The sequence below is a fragment of the Gymnodraco acuticeps genome, unplaced genomic scaffold, assembly GCF_902827175.1.
Source record: "Gymnodraco acuticeps unplaced genomic scaffold, fGymAcu1.1, whole genome shotgun sequence".
NCBI classification, from domain to species: Eukaryota; Metazoa; Chordata; class Actinopteri; order Perciformes; family Bathydraconidae; genus Gymnodraco; species Gymnodraco acuticeps.
In genome coordinates this window covers 613,814-641,143 of record NW_022992289.1, presented here as the reverse complement: position 1 = coordinate 641,143, position 27,330 = coordinate 613,814, and the positions used below count along the sequence as shown (strand labels likewise).

The 27,330-nt window shown below is 40.6% G+C and overlaps 2 protein-coding genes across 6 annotated transcripts in view; both read right to left on the bottom strand.

Annotated features, from left to right (window-relative positions):
* The window catches only part of zzz3 (zinc finger, ZZ-type containing 3), a 28,170-nt gene extending 25,054 nt beyond the window's left edge, over positions 1 to 3,116 (bottom strand). The window contains 1 exon segment of the mRNA XM_034207721.1: positions 3,080 to 3,116. The gene's annotated coding sequence lies outside the window, so the exon portion shown is untranslated.
* A 257-nt stretch (positions 3,117 to 3,373) lies between these two features.
* On the bottom strand, positions 3,374 to 26,156 carry usp33 (ubiquitin specific peptidase 33). 5 transcript variants are annotated; one of them, XM_034207722.1, is made up of 24 exons: positions 25,986 to 26,156; positions 22,545 to 22,643; positions 21,863 to 21,916; positions 21,682 to 21,744; positions 19,093 to 19,242; positions 18,751 to 18,859; positions 16,695 to 16,764; positions 14,477 to 14,590; positions 13,876 to 13,954; positions 12,301 to 12,745; positions 12,054 to 12,194; positions 11,488 to 11,603; positions 10,428 to 10,600; positions 9,841 to 9,911; positions 9,724 to 9,757; positions 9,577 to 9,622; positions 9,304 to 9,484; positions 9,084 to 9,210; positions 8,790 to 8,959; positions 6,620 to 6,701; positions 6,385 to 6,493; positions 5,664 to 5,766; positions 4,797 to 4,865; positions 3,374 to 4,591 (listed from the first exon to the last, which is right to left on the bottom strand). In XM_034207722.1, the coding sequence occupies exons 2-24, from the start codon at positions 22,626 to 22,628 to the stop codon at positions 4,434 to 4,436; spliced, it is 2,748 nt and encodes a 915-aa protein (XP_034063613.1). In that variant the 5' UTR covers positions 22,629 to 22,643; positions 25,986 to 26,156; the 3' UTR covers positions 3,374 to 4,433. The 5 variants fall into 5 exon arrangements, 4 of the variants coding, with proteins under 4 accessions (XP_034063613.1, XP_034063614.1, XP_034063615.1 ...); XM_034207723.1 differs by having other exon boundaries at positions 11,488 to 11,600; XM_034207724.1 differs by having other exon boundaries at positions 12,054 to 12,182.
* Positions 26,157 to 27,330: the final 1,174 nt, after the last annotated feature.

The window sequence follows — 27,330 nt, the reverse complement described above, 5'->3', positions numbered from 1 at the left end:
GAATCCTGGAAAATTATTTATTTATTTTTTACACAGTTTTCTTCTTTAAATTCCCCCATTAAATAGTGCACGTTTTAACTATTTGTACCCCTATAAAAAGTTATTCAAATAAAAATAAAGGTATACACAGAGCATTGTTTTGGTAGACTATTCATAAATCATGTTAAAAATAAGGCCATAATGTCGGACAAGAGGTGACAGACAGACATTGCTTTGTTTTATAGGGGTCAAAGCCAAGAAGGTTGTGAACAAGTGCTTCAGACCACAGAGCAGCTTTGATTTGTGTTTTCACTTTACTGCTGGGTATGTGACAGTTACTGATACAAAACACAAAGGTCCTTTGTGTGTTTATTTTGTGTCACATATAAACATTTGACTGTGATAACTTCTATTCAAATATATAAGAGCAAGTTTAAAACTATCCCTGCCTTTTCAAGGAAAACATGTCAACACAGCAAGTACCTGACAGAAACTGTTTTAGCATTTTGGAGTAGAAGAGTTTACAAATGTTTAAGTCAGCAAAGGGGTAATTTCCAGTAGCAGGGTCTATGCAGGAATCCTGAAGTCAGATGTAAAACCTTTTAAGACCCTTTCCATACATTTTAAGCCACTTGGAGTTTTAACCGGTTACCTTGGCGACACACTTTACCCCACATTGACTATATACAGTATTGATTGTCCTTCCTCCTTATCTTCCAACCATTTGGACGCAGACTTACATTTCCCCATAACGATGCTGTTTAACAACCGGCGTAAACGGACCTTCGCGCTATCAAGCAGTGAGCGTGCGATGTCCTGTTCAGATGACGTCAAATCCAACGGGATGCCATCAATAAACTACACAGAATCACACTACACACCTACGCCATGATTACATTCAGGCAGACTGTAGAATACAACCTCTTTGGACAATTTATATACTTATTGAAAACAAGCTACTAAATGTAATACCTTGGAAAATGCCGTTTAATACTTTTTAATAGCCTTCATTTTCACTAAATTGATTTATCAACTTTTAATACTTTTTAAGACCCCGCGGACCCCCTGACTAGAGCACAGTAAACTTAAGTCCACAGTCACAATCTATAAATAAATATGACGTATTTTGCACATACCATGTATTGCACGTCCAGTCTATGTAATAACATAACATCCTCCCTTGTGTATGTGTCAACAGCTTCTTGTGTGGGGTTTTAGTCACAGGAATAAATGACTTTATTGTATCGATTATTTGGTAGGGACATCGCACATTAAGGAACACTTTCTAACTGGGTTGTTTGAGATCATAGAACATAACAAAAAACATATATTGTTCCTGTTAACTGATTTCTGAATTTCCATCCCAAAACCCAATAGAACAAGGGATAGTCTCTAATAGTTGCAAAATAGCTCTTGAGCAATGTTTTGATTATAAATGTCATGTTATTGCTCATTAATACATGGTTTAAGCATAGTTATATCTGTGCACAGTAGCCACATGGTTATTGTTTAGCTTTTGCCCAGCTTTATTTTCCTTGTGTTTATTTCTATGTATGTACAATAAGAGCACAAAAAAACCTGAGTCACATTGAGTGAATGTACGTACTTTGCCATGTATAACTTCTGATCCTGACAAGGACAGCGTATGCTCATAGGCAGCAGTTTAAACATGTTGAAGGTGTCATTGCCTGAATATGTTATGAGTGGGTGCAGCTACTCAGACAGACAGTACCCATGTGTGATTGTAATTCTCAATCAAACCACTTCCTGTACTTCACTAAGCGTGTGTTAGGTGAAGTTATGTTAACACGTGCGGATTACTTTACTATTATCATGACAGACCAGGACTTACACACGGGTCATTTTCTATCAACAACATTGTATGGCTATAAAACTCAGTTAATCATAAGCAAACACACACATACACAAGTTACAACACACCTTACTAGCTCAGTGTGATGAACACTATTGTTGGAGAAGCAGCTAAGCTAACACTTGAGTTTAGGCTGAGAAATTGCTTTTAGGAGAGAGGAGCAAGCTTTGAGCCGGTTTACCGTTTAGTTGGGCAGTTCATCTCGGTTGTTGACCTGTAGTTCAACACTTCCACAGGGCCTATTGGCAACAAAAAATCCACGAAGTGTTGTTGGTTTACACAACGAAAAGAAACGCTCAAATCACAACATCCCAGCTCATCAACTGCCGAGAGATAAATGTCTAAAAAGTTGAATGCTGTTAATCCGGAGACTAGACAGCGCTGCAGCTGCATGTGCCGTCGGCTGGGTTAACACTAGTTTACAGCAGGTGAACTCTTAAGTTTGGGATAAAACCAAAACAGTCAGTTCATGAAGCTGGGCAGCAAACAACTTCCAAGCGAGCGTTGATGGACCTGGACGTTAGCTTGCTGTTTAACGGACTAGCCTTAGCTAACTAACTTACCGTTAGCTCCCAGGGCTAAATATATCACATTAACGCTTGAGACACCAAACTGCAGACTGTTGCACCCGTGAAATTCACATATTATCCGACACGCTTCCCGTGACACCCAACTAACAAGTACACAACAGTATACAAGCCTGTTTTGTTCTTCTCATGAACGACTAGTTAGCCAAGTTGGCTAACGTAACCTCTGCTAGTTATCCCATAAACTGCATCGTGCAGTGAAGAATCGTGGCGGTTTGTTAGCCCCTGAGAGAGCGACACTAACATGCTAGCTAAACTAGCCCGACAACTGATACAGTCATTAAGTCCACCAATGATACACAAACCAATGGAGGGGTTCTCTACTAACATTGTATTACACCGAGGTTTCCAGTTCACACACCGACAGAAGCGACATGATTAACAGCAGTGCTATAACGGTAGTTAGTAACCAGTTAGCAGCTAACCACGGCTAGCTGCTGCAGCCGAGTAGAAGCTAGCCAGGCTAGCTGATTGTTCCGCGCATAACTTTGCCGATGTATTTGTGTACTGCGAACAATGCCGGTCAGACATTTTTGGAGGGTCAATAAATTAAGGTTTTGTCATTTGTTGTAATACAAGCAGCGAACTGCAGGCATACTTCTAAATAGCGTTTGTAGCTTAAGAATTACACATACCTCACTTCCGTAAATTTGCTGCACGTTCGGCCGCAGCCATGTTTTCAATCCAGTCAACTAGTCGGGGTGTGAGCCGACTCAACCGCGCTCTCAAAACGCAACACTATACTGTACATTTCTGCCCTGCCAAGAGTGCAACTCTTCTCGGGGTCCCCTCGTTTATTTAACCATTATTTATTGACAGTTTTTCTATAATGGAAAACACATAGTATAATTTACTTTTCTTTTATATTTATCCTTGTTCCTTATCTAACGACCACTATAGGTACCCAACAGAAATGGAAACAAAATCAATGTGATCAGTGTTAAACATGTTTTCATCAAGTTTTAATAGTGTCAGCCAGCAAAATGCAGGATAGATCGTATTCAAGTGACATCCATATGCAAAAACTTACAGTACAGCATCCTGATTTCCCCCTATCAGCATTAAGCAACACCATGCCCATACAAAAGAAAAAGGCCTTTAATTAACTAAACTGATGATGCTGAATACATACTGCAATATTCTTTATGTAGCTGTATATTTTAGTGAAGATAGATCCAGATCATGAGTTGCGTGCACATTTTATGAGCAGCTTGCATTAACATGCATTTACATGTGATGTTAAACTGTGATTGAGTGTTAAAGCATGCGTTCTTAAAAGACTCTGGCTGCAACAGATTTTCTACAAAAAAAAAACTATTAACATCATATTATTAATCACTCCCTTCTGTGGTAAGTTACCAAGTGCTGAATCTTTACCAACATACTATCAGTACTGGTACATTCAAATACAAACCAGACATTTGCGTGAGCATGCCAATTTGTACGTCTACAGAACAGTGCAAAACGAAATTAATTACTGAGACTACTCAGTAATTAGTCCCTTCATAACCTTTGATTTGAATCACTTTAAGTGTCACATTTTCCTTCTCTTACCATTCATTGGACAATGTTCTCTTTCAACAAGAAAAATATGTGATATATATACAGCAAGGTGTTTTGTGATTCATCAATATCAGCAACACAAGACACATGGACATAAAATATGTGCTCATTTTGGTCAAGAAAAAAAAGGAAGAAAAGAAATATGGCATTCAGTGGAATTTTTAGCTGCACAAAATGTAAATGCTTGGTTCTGAAAATAACCTGACATGAATACTACAGTGCTAATATAAATTTAAGAGCTCTTTATACAGATTTGTACAACATGACAAACCTTTTTTAGACATGTTAATTCCCTCTGTCAGCCGTCGAAGGCTGTCACGTGGCGGCAGAGTCCTTTGCTTGAATTCTTTTTTGAAAAATAAGAGTCAAGTGCAAAATAAAAAGGATTTTCATTTCTTGAATGTTTTACGTGGTTTTTCAAAGCTTGTTTTCTAAACAGAGCGTGTTTCCATTTCGATTTTCTCCTCCGACTGCGATGATTCTGCTTCCTGGTGGCTGACGTTTGGCCGAACCGTTACAAGTGGGCCGCCGCCGTAGATGGAGTGGAGGAAGTTCCACGTTTCTTCAGAGATCTGCCCCGAGTCAGCTCCTGAAGAGTCAAACACACACTTTTTAATATCACTAATATCTCAAGTTTACTAATACTACAATCCACAGAGGCTCTGCAGAAGTTATAAGAACAAAACATTTGTATTTATCCATCATTTACATTGCTTTTACTTATATAATGCGTCTTCAAGGAAAAGATAATCACAATAATGCAATATAACATCAATAATAGTAAGAGTTAGTACCTTGTTTGAGTGTTAAATGGCCGTTCTTGTTTACTGTTATCTTGGAATTATCAATGGCTCCCGGTTGATCTTGAAGGAGGAAGAAAGACAATTAGTTGTTACAATAATTCACCGCAGTAATATGCTTGCCTACATTATTTCTCAGAGGAACTTTCTCTTGCGTAATTGTTTCAAAGAGCAATGATGTTAAAGTGTCAAATGTTTTTGTCACACGATGAAAAGCAATCTCTGCTCCCCGCTTGCTACAGCGAGAAAAAACAAATATATGAGGAGCAGAAGTCAGAAGGAAAACAGAGATCTGCAGATGTGCCAGATGTAAGCTGTTATAAATAGATGTGACAATACAAAGCAAGGGAAGCAACACAAATCTGAACGAAATATATTTTGACGCTTCGTTTTGCTGTTGCAGGAGGGAATCTTGTCTCGGGGGACTGAAGCAAACTCTTTGAAGATAAATCGAGAGAAGATGCGGGACTACACAGTTTCTTTTGAACATGAGCAGCTTTTGGGAAAGGGAACATTTGGATGTCCCATAAAAACAGTGATATTTACATTTTCTACTCTTCATTTAAATGTATAGACCTGACCTTTTTTTTTTTAAAGAGAACAAAATCAGCAGCATTTCAAAGATGTTGTGACCCTATATGATTGTTCCTGTTCTTCAAGGAAAAAACATTGGGAACAAAGGCAAAGCTTAGAAACAAATAAATGAAAGAAAAACTGAATACAAAAAGAAATCAGAGGCAATTCAATAAAAAAAAAACATTACCAGATATCAAACACAACTGTCATGTATGAAACATTTTGCCTTTCAATCAGACATTTAACAGGGATGGGGGTTGAAAGGCAAGACTTCTGTCCAATTACCATTGTCTTTTCCTTTGACAAAGCCCTCCCACTCACGAAACCACTGCATGCTGATGCAGTATATGACCACTGGAGACTCCTCCTCCTGGAACGCCTTGTTCAGCTACAGAGGGGAGAGAGGAAATGGGGGAGGAGTGAGCAGTAGAGACAAGAGGGAGGAGAAAGGACGTGAAGGGATGGGGAGGAGATAAAGGAAGGGTGGGGGGTTGAGGGGGGTACAAAAAATCAAAATTAAGTGAGGATGAAAGGATTGAGAGGGGAGAAGATGGAAAAACCTAATCAATTCTCTCTGGTAGTTATTCCAATTAGAAAACAGTCTTAACACCCCACTGCACCAATTTCATCTTTCTTGAAATGACACAATCCCTGTTCCTCTTGTTATCTTACTCTCTCTTTCACACACACTCAAACATGCACACACACACACACCCTCTATCTCTCCTTTTGAGCAGACACTGCGAGTGAGCACACAATAACAGCTGCATCTGTCCCAATGCATTAATGATAAGGCTTTCATCGGGCTCACACCTCTCATCTCCTGCCGGGCTGAAGAGCAGCAACACATGCCGCCTATCAACTGGTTCAATAGACTGGAGACTAGGCCTCCCATGAGTATTGGATGCACAAAGGCTCACTGACACATTATCACCCACACCAATTTCCCCTGTATTTAACAAAAACTCAATTTATTTCTAGCGAGTGTAAAAGAAAAAAAACGTACCCTGACAAACATGTCCAGCTCTGATTTGCGCCGTTTCTCCAGTTTTTCTATTTCGATCTGGCACGTGTGGCAGACATACAGGTGGTTGACAGCTGGTCCTCCTCCGTACCTGCAGGGAGCCGTGCACATTAACTCACAAGGATGGCATTACACTTTACAAAAAGGAAATTATACTGCAATTGACTTCCCCATATAGCTTAATGTACTCACAGTTGGATCTGTCTACTGTATGTACCTGCTGTAAAGGTGATCCCACACGTTCTGAGGAAGCATTACTACCAGGTCGTCGATGGACGTTGCTTTGTTGGGGGGCACACCTGATGAAACATATTAAAACATCCATCAGATATTAACACTGTGACATGTTTAAGTGACAGTTGTGTAAGGAAGCATGTAAGCATGGGGTAATTCATATTTTGGTTATCCTGGCCAGAATATTTGATGTTGATCAAGATAGCAAAATATGCCTAAAGAATACTGGAACGCATTACCTTGAACTTATTTTAACAACAAATGTGTTTACTGTTTCAAAGATAGGAAACTTTTTGGTTTTTTTCTCTTTTATTGGTTAACGCTCCAACACATTGTACGTGATAGGCTAAGGGGGGCGACATCGCTAAGCGGTTGACCAATCAAAACGGAGCTGGCCAGCTAACCAATCAGAGCAGACTGGGCTCTGGTTTCAGACAGAGGGTGAAAAGAGGTGCTGCAGCACAGGCAGTATGAGCAATATAAAGAGCTTTTTGAACATTAAAGCATGGAGACATGTCCCAGTAGAGACACTATATGAACCTGAACATCATTATACGTCCTCTTTAACCTTTTCCATCTGAGAAGAAAAACGACCACTTTCATTTCCAAACTAAAACCATAATATTTGACAGGGTCACAAGTAGGGATGGGTATCGTTTGAAATTTATCGATTCCGATTTCGATTCCGGTTCTGCTTATCGATTCCGGTTCTTATCGATTCCCCGTTTCGATTCCAAAATTGTAAAATAAAGAGGTCAAACGTTTAGATAACAAAAATATATTTATTCTTAAAAGCTTTAACTGAAATTGTTACTAAAAAATATACATGCAATACAAATGTATTGCACAATAGCTGTGCTTTATTTTAACTGAGCTATGCCTGTGGCAAGCTAGCAGGCATTACACTTTGCCTTTTCTTTTTCTTTTTTAGTGTAGTGGAGCCTCACTTCAGAGTGTTTACCGCGACCTATCTTTGGTGTTATGAAGTGACTGAGCTCGTGAAATGTCTACGGGAGGGCGGGGGAGCATCGCTGCGGGGCAACTGTGGACCTCTGTCGCCTGTCAGCGCAATTTATATGATGCCGTTTAAAAAAATGAAGGGCGGTGCCGGCCGTCAGCGTACCGAGCCGGCCGTCAATGGCCCGCTGACGACCGGCCGTTCTGTGATTCTCCAGGTCCGCCCTGTATTCCACCGGGTCACCGCAGCACCGCGGCGCAGACGGACCCGCTGGAATACAGGGTCTACCGCGTTTAGGAACCGTTAAGCAGAACCGAAATTGTGTATTTTGTATGGGTACCCGGTACCCGGCATTTTCTTATCGGTTCTCATCTGGAACCGAGTTTCGGTTCCCAACCCTAGTCACAAGGCAGAATCATTGGGAACCACTACATTGTATTTCTTCTTGAGATATCATGGGCAATAACCTTTTGATGACGGCTTATTTGAAGATCTCTCCTGGGGGAAATTGCTGCCAGAGCCCTTTAATAAATGCTTTGCATGGCTAAATATATATTTCTGAGGATGCCCTTGGCTATGCAGGGGAAAGTGAAAATAAACGGGTGCACAAACGGATTTGCACTGAAAATAAAACAGGCCAAACTGCTGCTACGCAAACATGGTTACGCTGCACTGATATTATCTCGACTTATGTACCAGACTTAACCCGTCATTATGTGCCGGTAGCTGCGGAGGAGGAGGAGGAGGAGGAGGAGGAAACAGCCTGTAGGTGCTTATTTGCAGAATTAAACACATTCTCTCCTGTGATTGTAATCCAACAGCTTTATTATAAATTGTTTTCTTTTTCCTGCTTAATGTTTTATTCTATAATGTTCAGCGCTTAGGGAAGAAAAGAAAGCAGATTGATTGGCACAAAAGGCTTTTAAAATACTCCCCTCTTCTCTACTCCAATGCAAGAGAAGGATCGTCTGAGCACAGAGAAATAAAACCCCCTTTTGAAGTCTGCTGTGTTGTAAAGGGAATACTCTGCAGTTTTCGTCAAAGTCGAAAACTCACAGCAGAGGATGATAGCTGTGTTCAGACAGGATAGAGCACCATTTTCCACTAAACGCTTGTGCACAGAGCAAGAAAAAGGGTTTCTCTTTGGAGACATTTTGACCTCTCAGGAGTTTCAGTACGATGATGACACACGCACCTCCATGCGAACACAGGAAGTCGTCGTTGGAAATGGGCCCCGGTTCAGCAAAGGTCTTGAACTTGTTAAGCCACTGGCGGGAGATGTAGAACTGCAGGAGGCTGGGCTCCATCATGTTGAAAAGACCCGACACCCTCCTACGTTCCTTCAGAGCGTCCTCGTTGCTCTTTCTGTGATGGGAACAAACACACAGATGATTCACTGCTGATCAAAAGTGAGATGCAAGTTACGAATGTCAAAGCAGCACAGTCAATCTTAACAATGTTGCACAGAAAACTCAGATCAAAGCCTTACTTGTAGAAGAGCACATAAGCCTCGGCATTCTGGACGCAGGATTCAGACACCTCGGTCACACTTTGGTCGTCAAATTCATACCACAGATTGTTCACATCGTTCCTGCAGTACGCTATGTAGTGGCCACCTGGGATCACACAGGGGGAGGAATTAGAGCCAATGAATGCAGGGCGCTCCTGTGTGCCAATAAAGGCGGATGCCCCGGTGTGGGCAGACTTACTGCTGGCAGTGCCGTGGTGACAGATGACGGACAGCAGGTCATAGTTGGTGGTCTGGGCGGGGCTGTCTTTGGCCAGGAAAGGCTGCAGGTCCAGGCCCTCGAGCGGGAAGGACACATGGGTGCTTATCTTGGTGGAGAACATCAGTTCATGTCTGAAGCGCTTCAAGTGGACACACAGGATCTGGAGAGGAGGAACGCACAAAGTGTTATTGTATAAAAGCAAAGAAAATAGGAATAAAGGCATGTGATGAAGTATTAGTGTGGTCTGTATACCTCTGGCAAACTTTGCATTTTACAAAATTTGACTCCGTTTCGTAGTCTAAGAGAAAAAAAGGATACAGATAAATGGTTACAGATTCACACATTTTTGTTGTGAAAAGACACAGCAGTTTAATAATCAGCTAAGTCACAATTACTCACTTCTTGCATTTTTCACAGCTGTACATGTTGTCTCCTAGAAAGCAACAAGCACGGGGTTATTGAGACATCAATCTTTATGTTTGTGCTGGGAGAACAGATCTACGGCCACATGCTCACCCTTTAGTTCATCTCTCGCAAAGAAGGCAGCGAGACAATCTTGTAGCGTAACCACTGGGCCCCAGAACCAACTACAAATAAACAAACACAGAGGTGAACTTTACACAAAAAGGATAAGGATAACTTAAATCGATTGTGAAAAATGTGAATAAAATGTACATATTGGAGCACCTTCATACCACTTGTTTTGGGAATGTCCATAAGAAAACACTTTTGGCAAAAGCCTACAGAGTTAGTAACTATTTTTAGGAAAATAAATACTTGGAAACACAATGATAAAGAAATGGCCTATATACTGTACACCCATAGCCTATTTAGAGCAATGCTATGATATCATTTATGAAATGTTATTAATGGAATAAGATTAGCTTCTCCATGTGGCTTTAGGAAGTACATTTTTTAGATGTGCAAAATGTATGATTTTCCACAGCGCTAATCTTTTGTTTAAATCTGTAGATTTGTATCTCAAATGATAAACACCTCATGTTCTTTGATTGTATTCTTTAAACATTGTATAGTTCAGTAAAAGTCTCCAACTAAAGTGTGAACTGCTGTTAAGTGATCTAAAATACAAAGTGAAACCACACCTCTTGATGTATTCCATGACAAAAGAAACCCAGCCCTGCGGAGCATAAGCTTCCCCACAGGAGCCGGCCTTCACCAGGGCCGTCTGGTGGGTGGCCGAGTGGAGCTTGGCCAGGTCCTCCTTCCCCGGGATGGGCAACGAGATATCCTGGAAGTTCTCCAGGGTCACAGACACCTGGCAGCAAACACAACAAACACACAGTTCAGCTTCAGTTTCTTCTAGATTCAAGATTCAAGGCTTTTATTGTCATGTGTGCAAAGCTACAGTGCAGTTATGACAATGAACATATTAGGTCACAGGCTCCTCCAACAGGGCAAGACAAGGGTATCTGCAGGAACCCTAAAGTCAGATGTAATGCCTTTTAAGACCTTTTTTAAGACCTTTCCATACATCTTAAGACCTCATCGCCACTTGGAGTTTTAACCGGTTACATTGGCGACACACTTTACCTCACATTGACTATATACAGTATTGATTGTCCTTCCTCCTCATCTTCCAACCATTTGGACGCAAACTAGCATTTCCCCATAACGATGTTGTTTAACAAGCGGCGTAAACGGACCTTCGCGCTATCAAGCAGTGAGCGTGCGATGTCCTGTTCAGATGACGTCACATCCAACGGGATGCCATAAATAAACTACACAGAATCACACTACACACCTACGCAATGATTACATTCAGGCAGACTGTAGAATACAACCTCTTTGGACCATTTATAGACTTATTGAAAACAAGCTACAAAATGTAATACCTTGGAAAATGCCGTTTAATCCTTTTTAATAGCCTTCATTTTCGCTAAATTAATTTATCAACTTTGAATACTTGTTAAGACCCCGCGGACCCCCTGTTATGGCCTGTGGGATGAAACTGTTCCTTAGTCTGGTGGTTTTAGTCCTCATGCTGCGGTACAACTGTATCAACAGTTGATAATTTCAAAGACATTCAATTTGAGGGCATTGAAATTAAATGACACAATGTCCTGTTCTCTAGTGCTGCTCGGCTACTGTGCCTCTCACCCTTTCAGCAATCTCATTATCTTTAAATTGAAAAAACACACTGACCCGATCGCAGGTGAGGCACTGAACTGAGCTGACAATGGTCCCGTCAAACACATCTGAGATGACACTGCGGTATTTCTTCTGCCGCTTGCTCTTAGGCGGGCAGAATGTGGTCACTGCTGGGGGACGGCCGAGAGAGAGAGAGAGAGACATGTGAGAATAGTGTTTTACAGTGTGTAGGCAGAGACAGACAAATGATGTAACTATCACGCTAAAATCCTGGGGCAGGTTGCACAAAATGTTCCTTAAAGTCAGATTTTAGAATTCCTTAAAATAAATCAGTTGCACGAAACACACTTAAGCCTTACTTTAAAGACTTTCTTAAAATGTTCAATCAAGTAATTACAATTTTCTCTTTATCTTGGTTTTAAACTTAAGGAATTATTTCAAGTTAGTTAAACTATTGCACCAGACCATCGCAAACAAAGCAAAAATGTAAGGTACCTCTGCCTTTATCTTAAGCTTATTTGAGTGTCTACTTAAGGAGAATGCTAAGGGTCTTTTGTGCGACTGGCCACTGACTTGTTAAGCTTCGATTGCTGATTTGACTTCCTTTGATTATGCAGTACCTTTCTTGTGTGAGGGGTTGATGCTTGGCCAGCCTGAGGCAGCTTTGGGGGGGCTGCTGGACATTTTGGGAATGTGTCCCTCCATCGGGACGGGACTCTGTGGTCTGGTGTTGTTCGACATTTGGATGTCTGGGAAGGAATCTGGCACAAAGGAGGCCAAATATTAGACTTTGGCATAACTTTGACACTGAATATCACTCAGTACATTTTGAATAAAACTAAACAAAATCATTTCTTCCAAAATCACCTGACATCCTGCTTTGAACCTTGATGGCCCCCTGGCTGCTGATAATAGGCGTGTTTTCAGTGGTGGTGTCCACATCCTTGTCCATGTCCACTCCAGTGCTTCCACCCAGAACCCCATTAACTCCAGAGCGGTACAGGTCATTAATCATGTTCTTCTCCTTCTGCCACTCCCTGTTGGCCTGGATCTCTTCTTGTTCAGGGATCAGCATCTCGGCCTCGTTGGTGTCCTCCATCATCACCTTCCCGCCCTGCACCTCGTTATCAGCTCGATCGCTGCTGCCGCACGACTCGCATGACTGGAAGTCGTTGTCCGACTGACTGTGGTTGTCCCCCTCGGGGCATTCGTCCACGGTAACGCCGTTGGACTGGTCGTAGGGCTCGTGCTGCGTCTCCTTCAGCTCCTCGTGGAGTTGATCCATCAAGCAGCGCAGAAACTCCTGAGAGTCCTAAAGGCCGAGTTGGAATAATCACAAGAAAAGTCATTTCCAAATGTGTTCTAGCTGAGAAAAATGAAATGTTCTGCTGCTATTTTGGTCACAGTGGTTTGTAAAAAGAATAGTTAATTTCCTCTCCCTGAAAGTCATATAAGGCAGCACATATTCTCCCTAAATATAATGGAGTTTGACAGACACAGCAAAGCTAATTATTTTCCAAATTACAAAACAAACACCACTTCTCCTTGTTTATCCCGATTCTGCTTCATAAAATCCAAAACCAAACGCTCATGAATGTGTGTAATCAAAGTTAATGAACCGCAGACATCCAATCTCCCCTCTCTCAGGATCGGGAATGTTAACTTTATTCACAGCAATGCTGATTCCAAGGAAGCGCAGCCCGGTATGGCGTGACGAATGAATATTCCTCAGCTAACTCCTCTGAACAAACATTGGCAAGCCAAGAGGAAACAGGCCCTTTCATCCTTTCACCACTCAGGCTTATAAAACCCTTCCTTACACACACTGGACAAAGGCTAGATGTGCTCCAGTGGAAAGTCTGTGGAAATTCTTCATACTTGTGACACATCAATCTTTCTTTTCAAAGCACCGCCTGAAATGAAATCAAGCCATTTACCTTTTGCGTTTTCTAGATAGGATTAATGTGTGCATTTTCATGTGAATGAAAGTCAGAAGATCTGAGTTAGTAATTGTAAGGCAGGGGATTCAGTTTATCTGGCTGAGTGATTCGAGCTGGAGCTAATGGGATTTCTGTGAAGGAACAAGCATGGGGGGATATGGAGTGGAACAGAAAAAGGGAGAGGCTGTGTTGTAAGATCTGAGCCCACTTTATAGTCTGGGCGTCAGACCCATAATAATCCCAGCTCAGCACAAACTCATTCTTTACGGATTCAGTTCAAATCCATGTTTTGTATTCATATTTACTCATATTATTCAGATTACTTGCAAAGCACAGAGGTAAAAGAAAAAAAAAATCCCCTCCCCTAGGTCCCAACAACCGATCTCAGAAATACTGTTGAATATTTCTCCGACCGTGAAGAGTGCCTCCATGTTTTATTTATAGTGAATATGTGTGAATGCACTTCAGTTGCACATTCATTTCACCGTCTGCAATGACCCACCTGCTGAGAGTACCCTCTGAACATGGGGTTCACGGCTTTGATCCCCTGGAACAAGTTGGTCGGGACCACATATGAGGGTCTGCAAAGTGACAAAACACAGCATGCTCAACACGTATACACAATATCAAAATTAAGTATTTTGTAATATAGAGTTTGATATTCAGAATTGGCTGCGGAGTCATATTTTAAAGAGGACATATTATGCAAAATTCTGTTTCATATTTTTGTTTTGTGCCTCTATTGTGACATGTTTCCATGCTTTAATGTTCAAAAAGCTCTTTGTTTTTCTCATACGCCCCTAGGCCTATCACGTACAATGTGTAGGAGCGCTAGCCAATAGCGCAAGTGTTACGAAGTGATGTCACTATGTTAGTAACATATGGAGGTGTCTCAAGCAGGGAGGAGAGAAACATTTCCTGGATTGAACTTGGGGATGTTAGCCTTGCACAGAAACCTATAAAAACACACTACAGGAAAGGAAAACCCCCAAAAGCATAACAGGGCCTCTTTACACATGGGGAAATAATGAAAGAGACCAATAAAGTATTAAATCAAAAGTAGCTTGTGTGCAAAGAACAACTTTAAAAGTGAAAGCGCCTACCTGTTCTTGTGCCAGAGGTCGGACACGAGTTTCTGGTAGCTTTTGCTGAGAGCGGGCTTCTTGTCCGTCTTCACCATGCCGCCGCATTCAAGAAAGAACTGTGTCAAGGGCGGGCTGCAGTGGAAAGAGGGATAAATATATCATTCATAGGCACTAAGAAGCTTTTACTACAAATATGTCCATAACAAATTGAATAAATTACCAAAAAGCTGGCAATGCTGTGGCTAATTCTGGAAAATCGGCTTGTAATCCTCAATAGGCCGAAGAAAAGCAGTTTTAATTTAGAGAGGCGCAACATAAGGTAATGTTTTTATATTCTGTTATGCATTAGAATACCGTAACATCAGCAAATCAGTGAGTATGTTTTTGTGATTACATTCATAAAGGTCACGTTCAAAAAGACAAATGGGGAAGGAAATCCTGAGAGATTTGAGTTCAGCATTTCTACATAGCGCCTGCGTTTTCCATTCATTTTGTTTCATTGCACCCATATGTCTCTCCTAGAGAAATATCACAAACTCCCAGACGTACTGGCTCATGGTAGAAAACTCCACACGCAGCTGAAAGTTGAAGGACATAGCTGGAAAGCTGAGGGGGATTTAGTTTGATGGATACAGGGTGGACAGGAAAAGAGACAAACTACAGAAATGAATAAGGCATCGAGCGTTCCCTTTCCCTTGGCAGGAGAAAAGTCCTTGGAAGTGAATAATGACCCGACAGTAAGTGAAAGAAGCGGCGCTCACACAAATAGACATCAAAGGAAACTTTAGGAAATGTCCCTCCTTCCCGCAGCTCAGTGACTCACTTCCTCCTATTTTTGGAACGTGATTTAGATTGCAAATTTTGACCCACATCTTCACCCACTTTGACTTGAATCCAGACGAGGCATCTTCAGTTTAATTAAATACAAATCTACCCCCTAGGTAGATTTGTATTTAAGAAGAAGATATGGGTTTGCTGTTTCCTATCAAATCAAATAAAAAGTAAGAAGCCTCGGGCGCTGAAGTGGAGCTCTACTTTAAGTGACCACACCGACAATCCCATCACAAAGAATACATCAAAAGGATTGGTAACGGGAAGGCGTTGGTGCGCTGATCTTCAAATCAGAGGATAGCAAGTTCGAGCCCCACTGCAGTCAGCATGTTGTTGTGTCCCTGGGAAAGACACTTCACCCCAAATTGCTCCTGTGGGGATTGTCCACAGGACTGACTGTATGGAAGGTGTTTGGATAAAAGCGTCTAACAAGTGACATGTAATGTAATGTAATTCAATAAACAGTTAAAAAAAGTACGCAGCAGACAAGGAGAGAAATAGTAAGTAATTACAGTTTTATGTGACTCGTAAAAAGACCAAGTGGGAACAGGAATTGGGGTGAGGAGGAGGAGGAGGAGGAGGAGGAGGAGGAGGAGGAGGAGGAGGAGGAGGAGGAGGAGGAATTGGGAAAGACTTCTTTGGTAACAGAAGACCCTACAGGGAACTACAAAAGGCCATTTCTGCGTCTCAAATGGTGCACTGCAGCAATTCTACAACAAATGAGTGCAGCCGTAGTCCTTTCTTTCACAATCAACAAGAAACAGACGAGTAACGACTGATACGCTGCCTGTTGAGTATTACAATATGCTGAGTGGTTGAAAAAAAAATGTATATAATGGAAGCTAATGCTAAGATTACAGAGGGAACTATTTTAGAAAGACGGAAGCCACTAATGGAGGTATGAAGGGGAACATTGGGAGGAGTAATTGGAGGATATATTTCTTACAAAAGTTGGACTGCATGTGATAATGATACCGTTAAGTTGTCGCATAAAATGAGACAAAATAACAAGGGCTTTTATTTTAAGTAGTGTGGATATTTTCCTACATATATTTGACTGAATATTCATCCCCATTCACGGTGAACTTAAAAAGTAAATAAAACATATTTCGTGTTTGTTTCTTTTAAGGCTTTTTTATTTATTAGGGTGTACTATTGTGTATTTATTTATGATATCTAAATATGTTTTGATGTATTAATTTATTATACAGTTTCATGGCACGTTTTTTGGGATATATAAAGACAAAATACATATTGCAAAAGTGATGTGAGAAATAACCAAGTTAAGAATGAGTTTGAGAAACAAGATAAAAAGCGTGCTGAAAGTAACATGAAGAACCAGCCAAGAGCGCATGTGAAAGGTCCGACAGGTGGGTGTGGGGTCAGCAGGTGAACACAGACTCACCAGTTGGACAGCGCCTGCAGGGCTGCGTTCATGTAGCAGGTGTTCCCGATGTTCTTCAGCCCCGTCAGGCCTGAGGGACACACAACACACCGGGGAAATTAAAACAAGCCACTCCTCAAACGCTTGTAAATTTGGATGGCAGTCGAGGTAACACCCACTCCTTTTTCTAAGATTTATATTCTGCAGCAGGAGTGGAAAAAAGATGGCTACCTGGTGTATTTTAAATCAGATACTGTGAGAGCAGTATCTTGTCCACCTTTCAAAGTCTGATACTGTTACTCCTGCTCAGACAAATAACTTCCACACCCACTGCTCACGAAGCAGTATAACATTATAGATTTTGTCATTTGAACTTCCGTTATTTGTCTTACTTTTATTGGGGTTGTATTCATGAAATATGTTTTGTACTACAGTTGAGAAAATCCTTCGGGTGATGTAAACAGAGGCATAAAGTTGCCTTGGATTCAGCAAGTAATGCTGTTAATACGTTTTTGATTTAGTTTGTGATCTTCAGCTCCATTATGAACCGCCCAGACATGCATCATCTATCTGGACACATTCCCAGAAAACTGCAGACCCACTGCAGCTCTTTAAATCAAGGCTGAAGACTTTTCTATTTGCCACTGCCTTTTATTAAATCAATAATTACTCATTTCTTCTTAAACTGCACAGAACATTTGATTGTAGTATTTTATACTGTCTTATTCTAGTCTGTTTATATTTGTATTCTCTTGTCTCTTCAATAACTGTTCTGAATTGATTGTGAATGTTTTTTTGTGATGTGTTTTTTTTTTGTGTGCATATAAATCAAGTTGCTTTGTCTGGCTGTAGAACACAAGTCTCTTTTTGTAGCCTGCATTTGTTCACATTAAGGACAAAACATTACCATTAACAGTATGCTAAATTAGCAGTTCCTGTTGCAATGTACCCAGTTTACAGCCAGCTACCATTGTATTACTTTTAATTCAAGAACATTTAAATAACTGATGATTCTTAGGCTAAGTTTGGAGCTATAAGTACAATTATATTGATATGTTATAGAACCTTTTTGTCTGATTCCTAAGCAGATTTAGTTCAATAATCACATCGGAGATATTGTCTTTGGAAAGTATAAAAGTCACTGAATCAAGATGATCTAATTATGTCTATGTATTTAGATGTTATGACTCAGGCAATCGGGTTGAAGTAGCTTATTACGGTTTGCAAAGCATGTATATTATGACTTGCCTTCACTGCAGAGAGCATTACAAAGCTTATTTACTCCGCCTCCTGATCACATGATCTGTAATTGTGACCAAAGTCATGGAGGCAGTGACTGGTGCCAATACCTGAGCCACACCACAGGAGTGTGTGTGTGTGTGTGTGTGTGTGTGTGTGTGTGTGTGTGTGTGTGTGTGTGTGTGTGTGTGTGTGTGTGTGTGTGTGTGTGTGTGTGTGTGTGTGTGTGTGTGTGTGTGTGTGTGTGTGTGTGTGTGTGTGTGTGTGACCATCGTTGCTAGTCGGCTCCTATCAGAGGCTACATGTGACAAGCGGTTTCAGATCACAGTTGTGTGTAAATCGTTGGTTAGTTGGTTTTGTTTGTCTTTCAAAAGATGTTTTGATTGCTGGCTGTGTGATGTGTTCAAGTACAACTTTTAACGGAAAAGGATAATGGAGGTGTTTGTACTTTGAAGCCTGGCGAGCCCATTAGCTGCTCTTATTAAGTCAAATCATATTCTGTGCTTTGAACTAAAGCAACGGCTGATTACTGAGCTCCTTTCACTTCAAATCATTCATGCAATGTTTATTGTGTCCTACTTGCAAAAAATAGTTTAAAACATTGAATTACACTTTAGTCACCTCCCTGATTGGACTAAATTATTTTTGATTATACAAAATCATAATCTGGGGAATAAACTGAAGATTTTTTTAAAGGTATCTTTCCTTGGCAACAGATTTGTTGACAACAATTTGAACTTTGAATAGTGTCTTATGACTGCCTACCAGTACAGATGAATATGTGAGTGGATTATATTACGGTCAATATTATGAGTCATTCATTGTGTGTCGAGCTGACCTCTGGCTCGCAGTTCGTCCTCCTCCTCCGTCTCCATGTCCAGGTCTTCACATCCTCCATTAGGGGGCACTCTCAGAGAGGTTGGGCTCCCAGGGGCCCTGCTTTTATCCTGGATACACAAGATCTCAACATTAATCTCTTCATCCAGTAAATTAATAACCAGCTACAATTGTATTGACAATCAACCCTAACCATGGACATGCAAAGAGAACATTTTAATGTCGCATTCAATCAATCCTCGTGAACTGTTATTCAATATTTAACCTGCTTTATGACTGCAGTTAAGTTAACCACGTAAGCTGAAGAGAATAAAACAAGATGGCACACAGAGCTGGATGTTACCTGTGCAGAATTCTGAGGGGACGGGAGGGGTTTGCTGCTGCCGTGAGAAGACGGGGGTCCGAGTTTACGCTCCAGAAACACCTCCTTCCCGCAGGCGTAGCACCACACTCTGAGCGTGGTCAGGTTCACGGTGAGGTTGTGTCTCGTCTCCTGCACACAAAGTTGTTGAAGATATTGTGAATGGACATATCAGACTGTGTACGCAAAGGGAAAGAAGAGATAGTGGTAATTATGTATTTAAGGAAAGCTGATAAAGCACATTGTTATCACTACATTCTTCTTTATCTTAAACACACTCGGCATCTCATTACAATCAACATCTGGTTTTTGCTCCTATAGGAGTCCTGCTGCCTAAATCCATGGAGTATTCACTTTTATCAGGGATTTAAATCGCAAATCTCCAGCTGAACAAAATCTATTACCCGAAGCTAAATTAGTTTCTCAGCCCAAATAACGTATTATTAGGGTCAATGTATAACACTGACTAAATGAAAATGTATGTTTAACAATGTCAGCGTTTGTTACAATATTGATTTAGTGGTTAAAATGAAAATATACAGAGAATGTCTTCAAATCTTGAGGCTGCAGTGATACAGATATGGATGAGTACCTCATACAACCCCACTTAAATAATTCAAACTATCTTTTTAAGTTTGCAGTTCAAATAGTCAAACAAAAGAGAAGCCGGCACTGTATCCCTTGTGGCCTTCGAGCTTGAAAAAAGGCTCAATAATCTCAAAAGGCAGTGTTTTTGTTTGACGTTTTATTTAAAAAAGAAACTGCTGTTCTACTCTAGCACTCACTTCCCCTTCGGTTTGCTTGCAGGCAAACAAAGTCAACCTCCTTACACTTTCCAAACATAAAAACTAAACTTTGAATACACTATTCTAGGTTTACCATTGTCTTGATCACTAGTTCTGAGCTGGGTCTCTCAGGTTTGAGGTTTAGTTTGAGGCGGGTAGGGGGTTAAGACTTTTACAGTGGCCGAGTTGTGCCGACCTACTGCTGCTCTGACAGAAAGCAGCAGGCTGGCAGGTGGACAGGAGACTGAACGTGAGCAGACTGCATTATTCATCAGGGCTGCATTAGTCTTCACACAGGGGAGGGGGGGGGGGGCACAGCAGACTGAGGGTGGGCATGAAACTCCCAAACCTTAATGATTTATGAAGGAAAGAATACCAGGCAGGGCATCAATAGTAATGGCTTTATAGCTTAGAGGATGTTTTTGTGTTGTGTATTACAATGAACTGTTTATAGCTTTCATAGGAATAATTTGTTATATTAATGTACTTCTTGTCAACTCTTTTTTTTACATTATAACTTGAAAAACAATGACTTGGAGCGAAATCATTCCCCAGTGCTTCTTCTGCACAAACAGAATAAGGCTTGAGCTATTACAGCTTGTTATCGTGTCAGCAGCATATCAAAATGTGTCTCAACTGACCACTGCTGAACTTTTATGATACTGCAGCACCAGGTGGGATTCTGCTTCAGTGTGTGATCTTAATGATGATGAGGCTTGATGCTCAAACATAGTTCAAATGGATGGACGGTGTTTCCCTGATGCTTTTAATATTAAAGACGCAGGAAATATTATCTGCTCCGAAGATTCACCATTCACCAAAAAAAGCTTAATAGAGCCCCTTTAAATTAAGATGACGTGGTTTGAGTCGGGGGTTTTTCTCTGCAGGACTGAAGTAGGGCTGCACGATTTGGGGAAATAATCTAATTGAGATGTTTCTGACAGATATTGCGATTTGCGATATTTCTTTTTAAGCGACCCAACGGAAGTTTATTGTAAAATGCGGCCATATCTCCGGCTAGGAAGGTCGCATTAACGTACTCCCGTCTCTAGCGCCCCCGCAGCCCGAGCTACGAGTGAACGAACTAAACTTACATGAAACTTCCGTTGGGTTGCTTTAAAGTCAAGCTTCAGTTTAAGATTCACCCTGTAATAGATGTCAAACATGTGATGGAGCATCACTAACCTGACACAGATGGTTTGTTTCACCAAAGCATCTAGGAAAGCTCCATTGGAAGCCATTTGGAAAAGTATTTCAAAAATACTTGGCAAGTGATTGGATCAATCTGTCTATCACCTTCTATCAGGAGGAGAAGCTTGAGTCAATAGTGGGAGCAGCAGAGACTGTGTAAAGATTCAGGAGGGGCAGATACGGTAACCATGGGACTGGCTGCTCAACCTCCCTCACTCTCCAGAGGAATGGGCTATTAATAATGGATGATCCACTGCTCAAATTGCACTGAATTCGGAGGTATAGGCAGGCAGGGCTGGACCGATGGTTTTTTAACAATGAGTGCACTTGAAAAGCTAAAGAAATGCAAGCGTGGCTCTTAGATCATGTTAAAAATAAAAGGAGTGGTGGAGGCAGTTTTTCTTTGCAGTGGTATTCCTGTCCTGCCATCTGTGCGTCCCTCTGCTCTCTACTGACACCACAGCTCCTCGTTGGCTTACATCTTTTTTCACTTTCACAGTCAGGACTCCAGGACGTCCTGCACTTCAGTGACACCCCTTACTCGCTCCTTTTGCTATTCATTCATATGTGTCCCGCTGAAAGACATGAGGCTCACCTGTGAGTGCACAGTGCTGTGGTCAGTGTGAGACTCTCCGCAGCCTACATATGCACAGCCATTCTGCAGAGAAAGACAAACAGATGATGCAGGAATTAGAAGGTAGAAATGTAAGAAATGAGAACCAAAGGATTGTTGTATGTTATATCAACATGTTTTCTTCTGGTGAGCATTGTCTTACCTCCAAACACGCCCACAGATTTGGTCCTCCAACTTTACAGTCTTGGCACTGGCCCTGGAAAAATATGAAGACACTCCGGTTAGATTCACATTGTGTTTTTTTAATGGAGCACAGCGAGATAGCTGCAATATTCAAAAATAGATTCGGCTTTTAATTCAGAATAAGTGATATGTCAGGATCAGTACTTCACATTACCATAAGAAAACACACTTATTAACTGCAGTGCAATTTCAAACACAGAAAGCATGAAGCAACCAATCAGCAGGCGGATTAGAGAATGAGAGAAAAGCCAACTTGTAGAAGAGGGCTTATAAATGTGTTTTGGACCAGAGTCAGCTGATCTAATAGAAGGGAGGAGATTGTTCCACAGTATGGGTGCTGGGTGAAAAGAGCGTTGGCTTTAGTGATACTTTTGCACGCGGCACAGCTTACAGGTTTTGGTTGATTGACCTAAGTATCCGCTCAGTGGTCTAAGGGTTTTCTAGCTCAGACATGTAGGCAGGAGCTAAGTATTTAAAATGTAACTCGCAGCAAAAGATGAGTTATTTAAGATGTTTGGTCAGAAAGAGCTTAGCTGCTGCATTTAGCAGATAGACACCATGTTATTATAAGATTTTTAAAAAGAGAAGTATGTTATAAGTAGGGCTGTGGACAGAGCCATGATGGAGGGTGGATGACTCACATGGGATTTCTGAATGAGTTCCTCCTTGGTGATTTCCCCCACACAGTCCAGGTGGGGACAGTCACAGCTGGACCCCGGAGACATCACTCACACACAGGTCTGAGAGAGAGAGAAAGATGGATGTACGTTTATTTATATAGCACATTTTCAGACACAGAGGCAATTCAAAGTGCTTGACATCATCATTAACACTTAACGGAAAGGAACACAATAAATGAACATAATGGAATTCATAAGAACCATGCATACAAGAGATACAGAATAGTTTAAAAACAACATTGTAAATGCAGTAGGTGCTAAAACAAGTTAAAGGGCTTCTGGGTAAGCAGCTGAAAAAAGTAGTGTTTTCAGCAGCGACTTAAAAGAACTCGGCGTTAGTGAAGACCGGGGGTACAATGAGTAATGAGACACCATTTTCAGGTGACTAAAAAACAGTGTTGGACTTCTTGTTTCTGACACACTCTGAAACAGGCTACTGTAATCTGAGACGCCGCCACATTTTTCCAACTCAGCAACACGACCGACAAATTCCTGTTATTATCTATTTAGGGCGGTGGTGGTGAAGTCCATAGGGACTTGGCTTGGCAACTGGAAGGTCACCAGTTCAAGTCCCGGAAAGACCAAGTGCTACAGAGGTGTCCCTGAGCAAGGCACCGTTCCCTACACTGCTCCCCGGGCGCCGTTCAAAATGGCAGCCCACTGCTCCTAACACAGGATGGGTCAAATGCAGACAAACAATTTCCACACGGGGATTAATAAAGTATATCAAATATCAAAATATCAGCCGCTGAAGGAGATCAGCTACAGCTGACAACAAATGTGGAACAGGCAGTCTGTTGTTGCTGCTGCTATATCATAGGAGGGCTGACGATGCAGAAAGAAAAGCAGAGACACAGGCTATAAGATTTATGAATAAGTTAGAGCAAATCTTAAAAGTATTCCATTCTGCTAATAACCGGTGAATTTAAAAAAAAGTCTGTTTTATGTCAACTCCAGGAAGGATTTATCCAAAAACATTTCTAGCTCTTGATTGTTTGTTCCTAATACAAACGGGTATATGTTTATGATCTGTCCTTTGTGCTTCTTTATTTCAGTGTGTAGGAGACGAGGAAGATCGACAGCTAGCAGACATATGAGCGCTGTACAGGGATGACAGGAAACCACTGGAGGATTCTGTTATCAGGTTTCTTGAGAATGGAAATCCACTGCTTCACGAAGCCCTCATGGGAGCAGGAGATTGGCTTCAAGAGTGACAAAAGACTTGGGTTACTGGAGTCTGTCAATCAAGGGTTGTGTTTTTAGAATAACTGCTGCATCATGACGCAAACAACTGTCTCACTGTGAGCAGAGGGCATTTCTCTTAAGTGGCAAACACAGAGGTTTGATCTACGACACATTCACTCAAGACAACAAGTACATCTGTCAACAAAGCCCCTTTAAAAAAATGCCGTGACTGAGTAGACGAAATGTAAGGAAGTGAGATAGCGAAAGCAATTATGATATCATGATAAAGCAATTATCAGATAGCAGATACATTCCAGGAGTCACTCAAGATGTAAATAATTCACTCTTTATCTACACTGTCCTTAAGAAGTAAAAACAATATTGATCATAATGTGTTTTTTCCTGTTTTGAGCAACTTTCTCTGATAACAAAATGCCTTTTTAGACCTAAAACATGTAAAGGCACCAGAACATTGAATGTATGGCCACTTTGTTCATGGTGAGGTGACAAAGTGTAGACCTTGTTGGCGGCTGCACATTTAAGAGTGTTTAAGTGTTTATGGCACGATGACAGCAGAGCTGGGCAAGCAGCCCTCGACTGTGCTGCACGTGATTCAGCCCATTTAAATCACATCATCATGGTACAAACCACACGAGTGAGCATGAGCTATACCAACCAGAAACCAAATGATGTGCGAATAATCAGGTGCTTTATAAAGACTTCCAATAATCCATTCTACAAGGTACTTTAGGACACAAAAAAGCTGATGAGAAACAAAGCCACACACAGTTGTATTTGTGTTAGAGGCTTCTATAATTGCCTTGAACTTTGGCAGCAAGCAGTTATAAGGTCAAAAGATCAAGCTTGCGGTGCCTCCAACAGAGATCAGTCACTGTTACAGCTTATAGAAACACACACAAGGAACATCTTATTAGGCAGTGGTTTCACAGTCTAGGCTCCTGCGATTACGCAACAATGATACATGTAATCATGCACAGTGGTAACTAAGTACATTTACTCAAGACTTGAAGTACTGTACTTTTGTACAGTTTTGAGGGACTTGAGTATTTCAGTTTTTTGCTACTTTGTACTTCTAACCCACTACAATTCAAAGGTACTTTATCTCCCCAACATGTACTTAATACCTTAAGTTACTTTGCAAATTTGGATTAATTATGTTAAATATAATCAACACTTAAATAAGACTTAAATGACACCTGGAGTAAATTCACAAGCTACCCTGCAGTATACAAAGTCATTCAATTAGCTAACACAATAATGAATCAATACTTTAAATCAAAATATATTATGTAATATATTATTCAGAAAATGGGCCAACCTGCACAGTGAGTACTTTTACTTTTGGTACTTTAAGTAGTTGATGCTAATACTTTTGTACTTTTACTCGAGTAACATTTTGAATGCAGGACTTTTACTTGTAACAGAGTACTTCTACACTCTGGTACTTCTACTTAAGTACAATATCTGAGTACTTGTTCCACCTCTGGTTAATCCTGCACAAAGAAGTATTACAGTACAGTCTGGGTGGGGCGTTGACCCAAAACCAGGCAATACAAATGGATCCGATGTTCCGAGATTCCTTGTAGACGCTTAATAACAGTACATTAACACTGCTAAGTACACAATTACTAAACCAAAGTAGCCTGATAACAATATTTAGCAAGGAGAGCCACCACAGAAGGGTCATATTAACACTATTTTGAAAACGTACCGTTACCTGCCAGTTAACGACATTTTAACTGATCATCTGACAACTAATTTCAGCAAGGCCAAAGCCTCTCCCATAATGGAGAACATAAATTAAATATCGTTTCGTGTGGCTTTGGCCTTGTCCATTTCTCAAACTGAGCTGTCAAAAGCAGGCGAGGCATTGACAGCGTCACAGTCTGACTAGCAATCTTTCGATGTTAGCATTAGCCTTTAAGCCAATAATTATTCAGCAAGTTAAAATAAATGCTTCGAAGGCTAGCCATAGCAGTTGTAGTATATTCGTAAGCAAGCGGTGGATATAATTAGCAATATGTGATATTTTTAGAGATTGTTTTCTATTGATAACCATCTCGTTCGTAGCATGCAACATGGCTAATGCTAGCAAGCTAACGTCCCTGTATTACATGATCACTGGCAATCCCACGGTGACTAAAGTCAGCAGAGAGCTAGCTAGCATCCAGAAATAATATCAGCCTCGATCCTTACCTGCACGATTAAAAAGACTCGACGTTTTCTTGGGTATATCCAATGCTATTTGATGTCTTAGAAACGGATTCAGTGTGTTTTTAAGACATATTTCAAACAAGAAATCCTTCACATAAACGATAATCGTTCCTGTCGCTCAGCGTGGTTGCTAACGTTACAGCTGTCTCTCCGCCCCTCTTCCGGTACAGAAGAAAACACTTCCCATAAACCATAAAGCCCTTCCCATCCAACTGTAAATATTACACTAGACATTTCATATTTGCTTTTTAAATGTTACGAGCTTTATGTTTGTGTAGAAGCATTCTGACTTTAATACAGTATCATCAATCCTTAATTAGCTTAACAAATAGTAGTAGTGTTGCTTTCCATGTCATGCGTGGAAAATGTGTAATGAAAAGCAATGAGATTAATAATAAATACATACAAAATATGTGTCTTTAAAATGGTGTATTACCTGAATTAAGTATACATTGGCTTTGGGGAAAAGTAGAGAGGAGAACAATTACAGTAACACTTGATGGCAACACACAATCAACCCAACCCAAGCACTATCAAGCGTGTTTGGTGCATTTTGTGATACTAACAGTGTGGAAATACATATCAATACAATACAAATAATAAGAATACAATATAATACATTTATTTTTGAGTATAAAAATCGTAAAGAAAAAAAAAATGTGTTTTACTTTTTAGACTGAATCAACTGAAGATAACACAACATTAGTTATTTCTCCTTTCTGCTATGTTTAAGTGATATTTATTTACATGTATTTTTGCTTATTTGTCATTCAGCAAAGCCAAACACACACTTCATGGTTACTATCTCATCATCTTTTCATGTACATTATTGACTTTCCTTTTGTCTTTGATTTGATTTCCCCCCTCATACTTAACTTTTTGTATCTAATAACCTGATTTGAATAGCAAACATTTTGACTTATAAGTACCAAAGGTTTATCTATCTATTATTCATGCAATCAATCATATCATTTATAGTGGATAACACACACCAGGATGAAATGCCTTGTTACAGTAGCTCAATAATACAATTAAAAAGGGGGAATATTGATGAATTAAAAACAAGATACAAACAAGACAAAATAAAAAATCGATATACACCTTTATGCATGATGGATTATACATGTTTAATGTTGTTTTTATAGACAATAATTTAACCTTTGTTAGTTCCAGGTTTAATATGTGCAATAAGTAAATTTCAATAAGTTTTGCAATGAACATTGAAACAGTCCGGCCCTCGACTAGTACCGATTTTTTTATTTTGGCCCCCTGTGTATTTGAGTGCTGTAATGCAATCCTAGTATGGACTTTAAGGTGAATTCACAAA

Coding starts and splice junctions, on each gene's coding strand:
- usp33 (XM_034207722.1), bottom strand. CDS start 22,628: ATGTCTCCGGGGTCCAGCTGTGACTGTCCCCACCTGGACTGTGTGGGG. Junction 4,866..5,663: donor TGTCAAAGGAAAAGACAATG/GTAATTGGACAG, acceptor TCCTCCTTCAAG/ATCAACCGGGAGCCATTGAT. Junction 4,592..4,796: donor CCATTTAACACTCAAACAAG/GTACTAACTCTT, acceptor TTGACTCTTCAG/GAGCTGACTCGGGGCAGATC.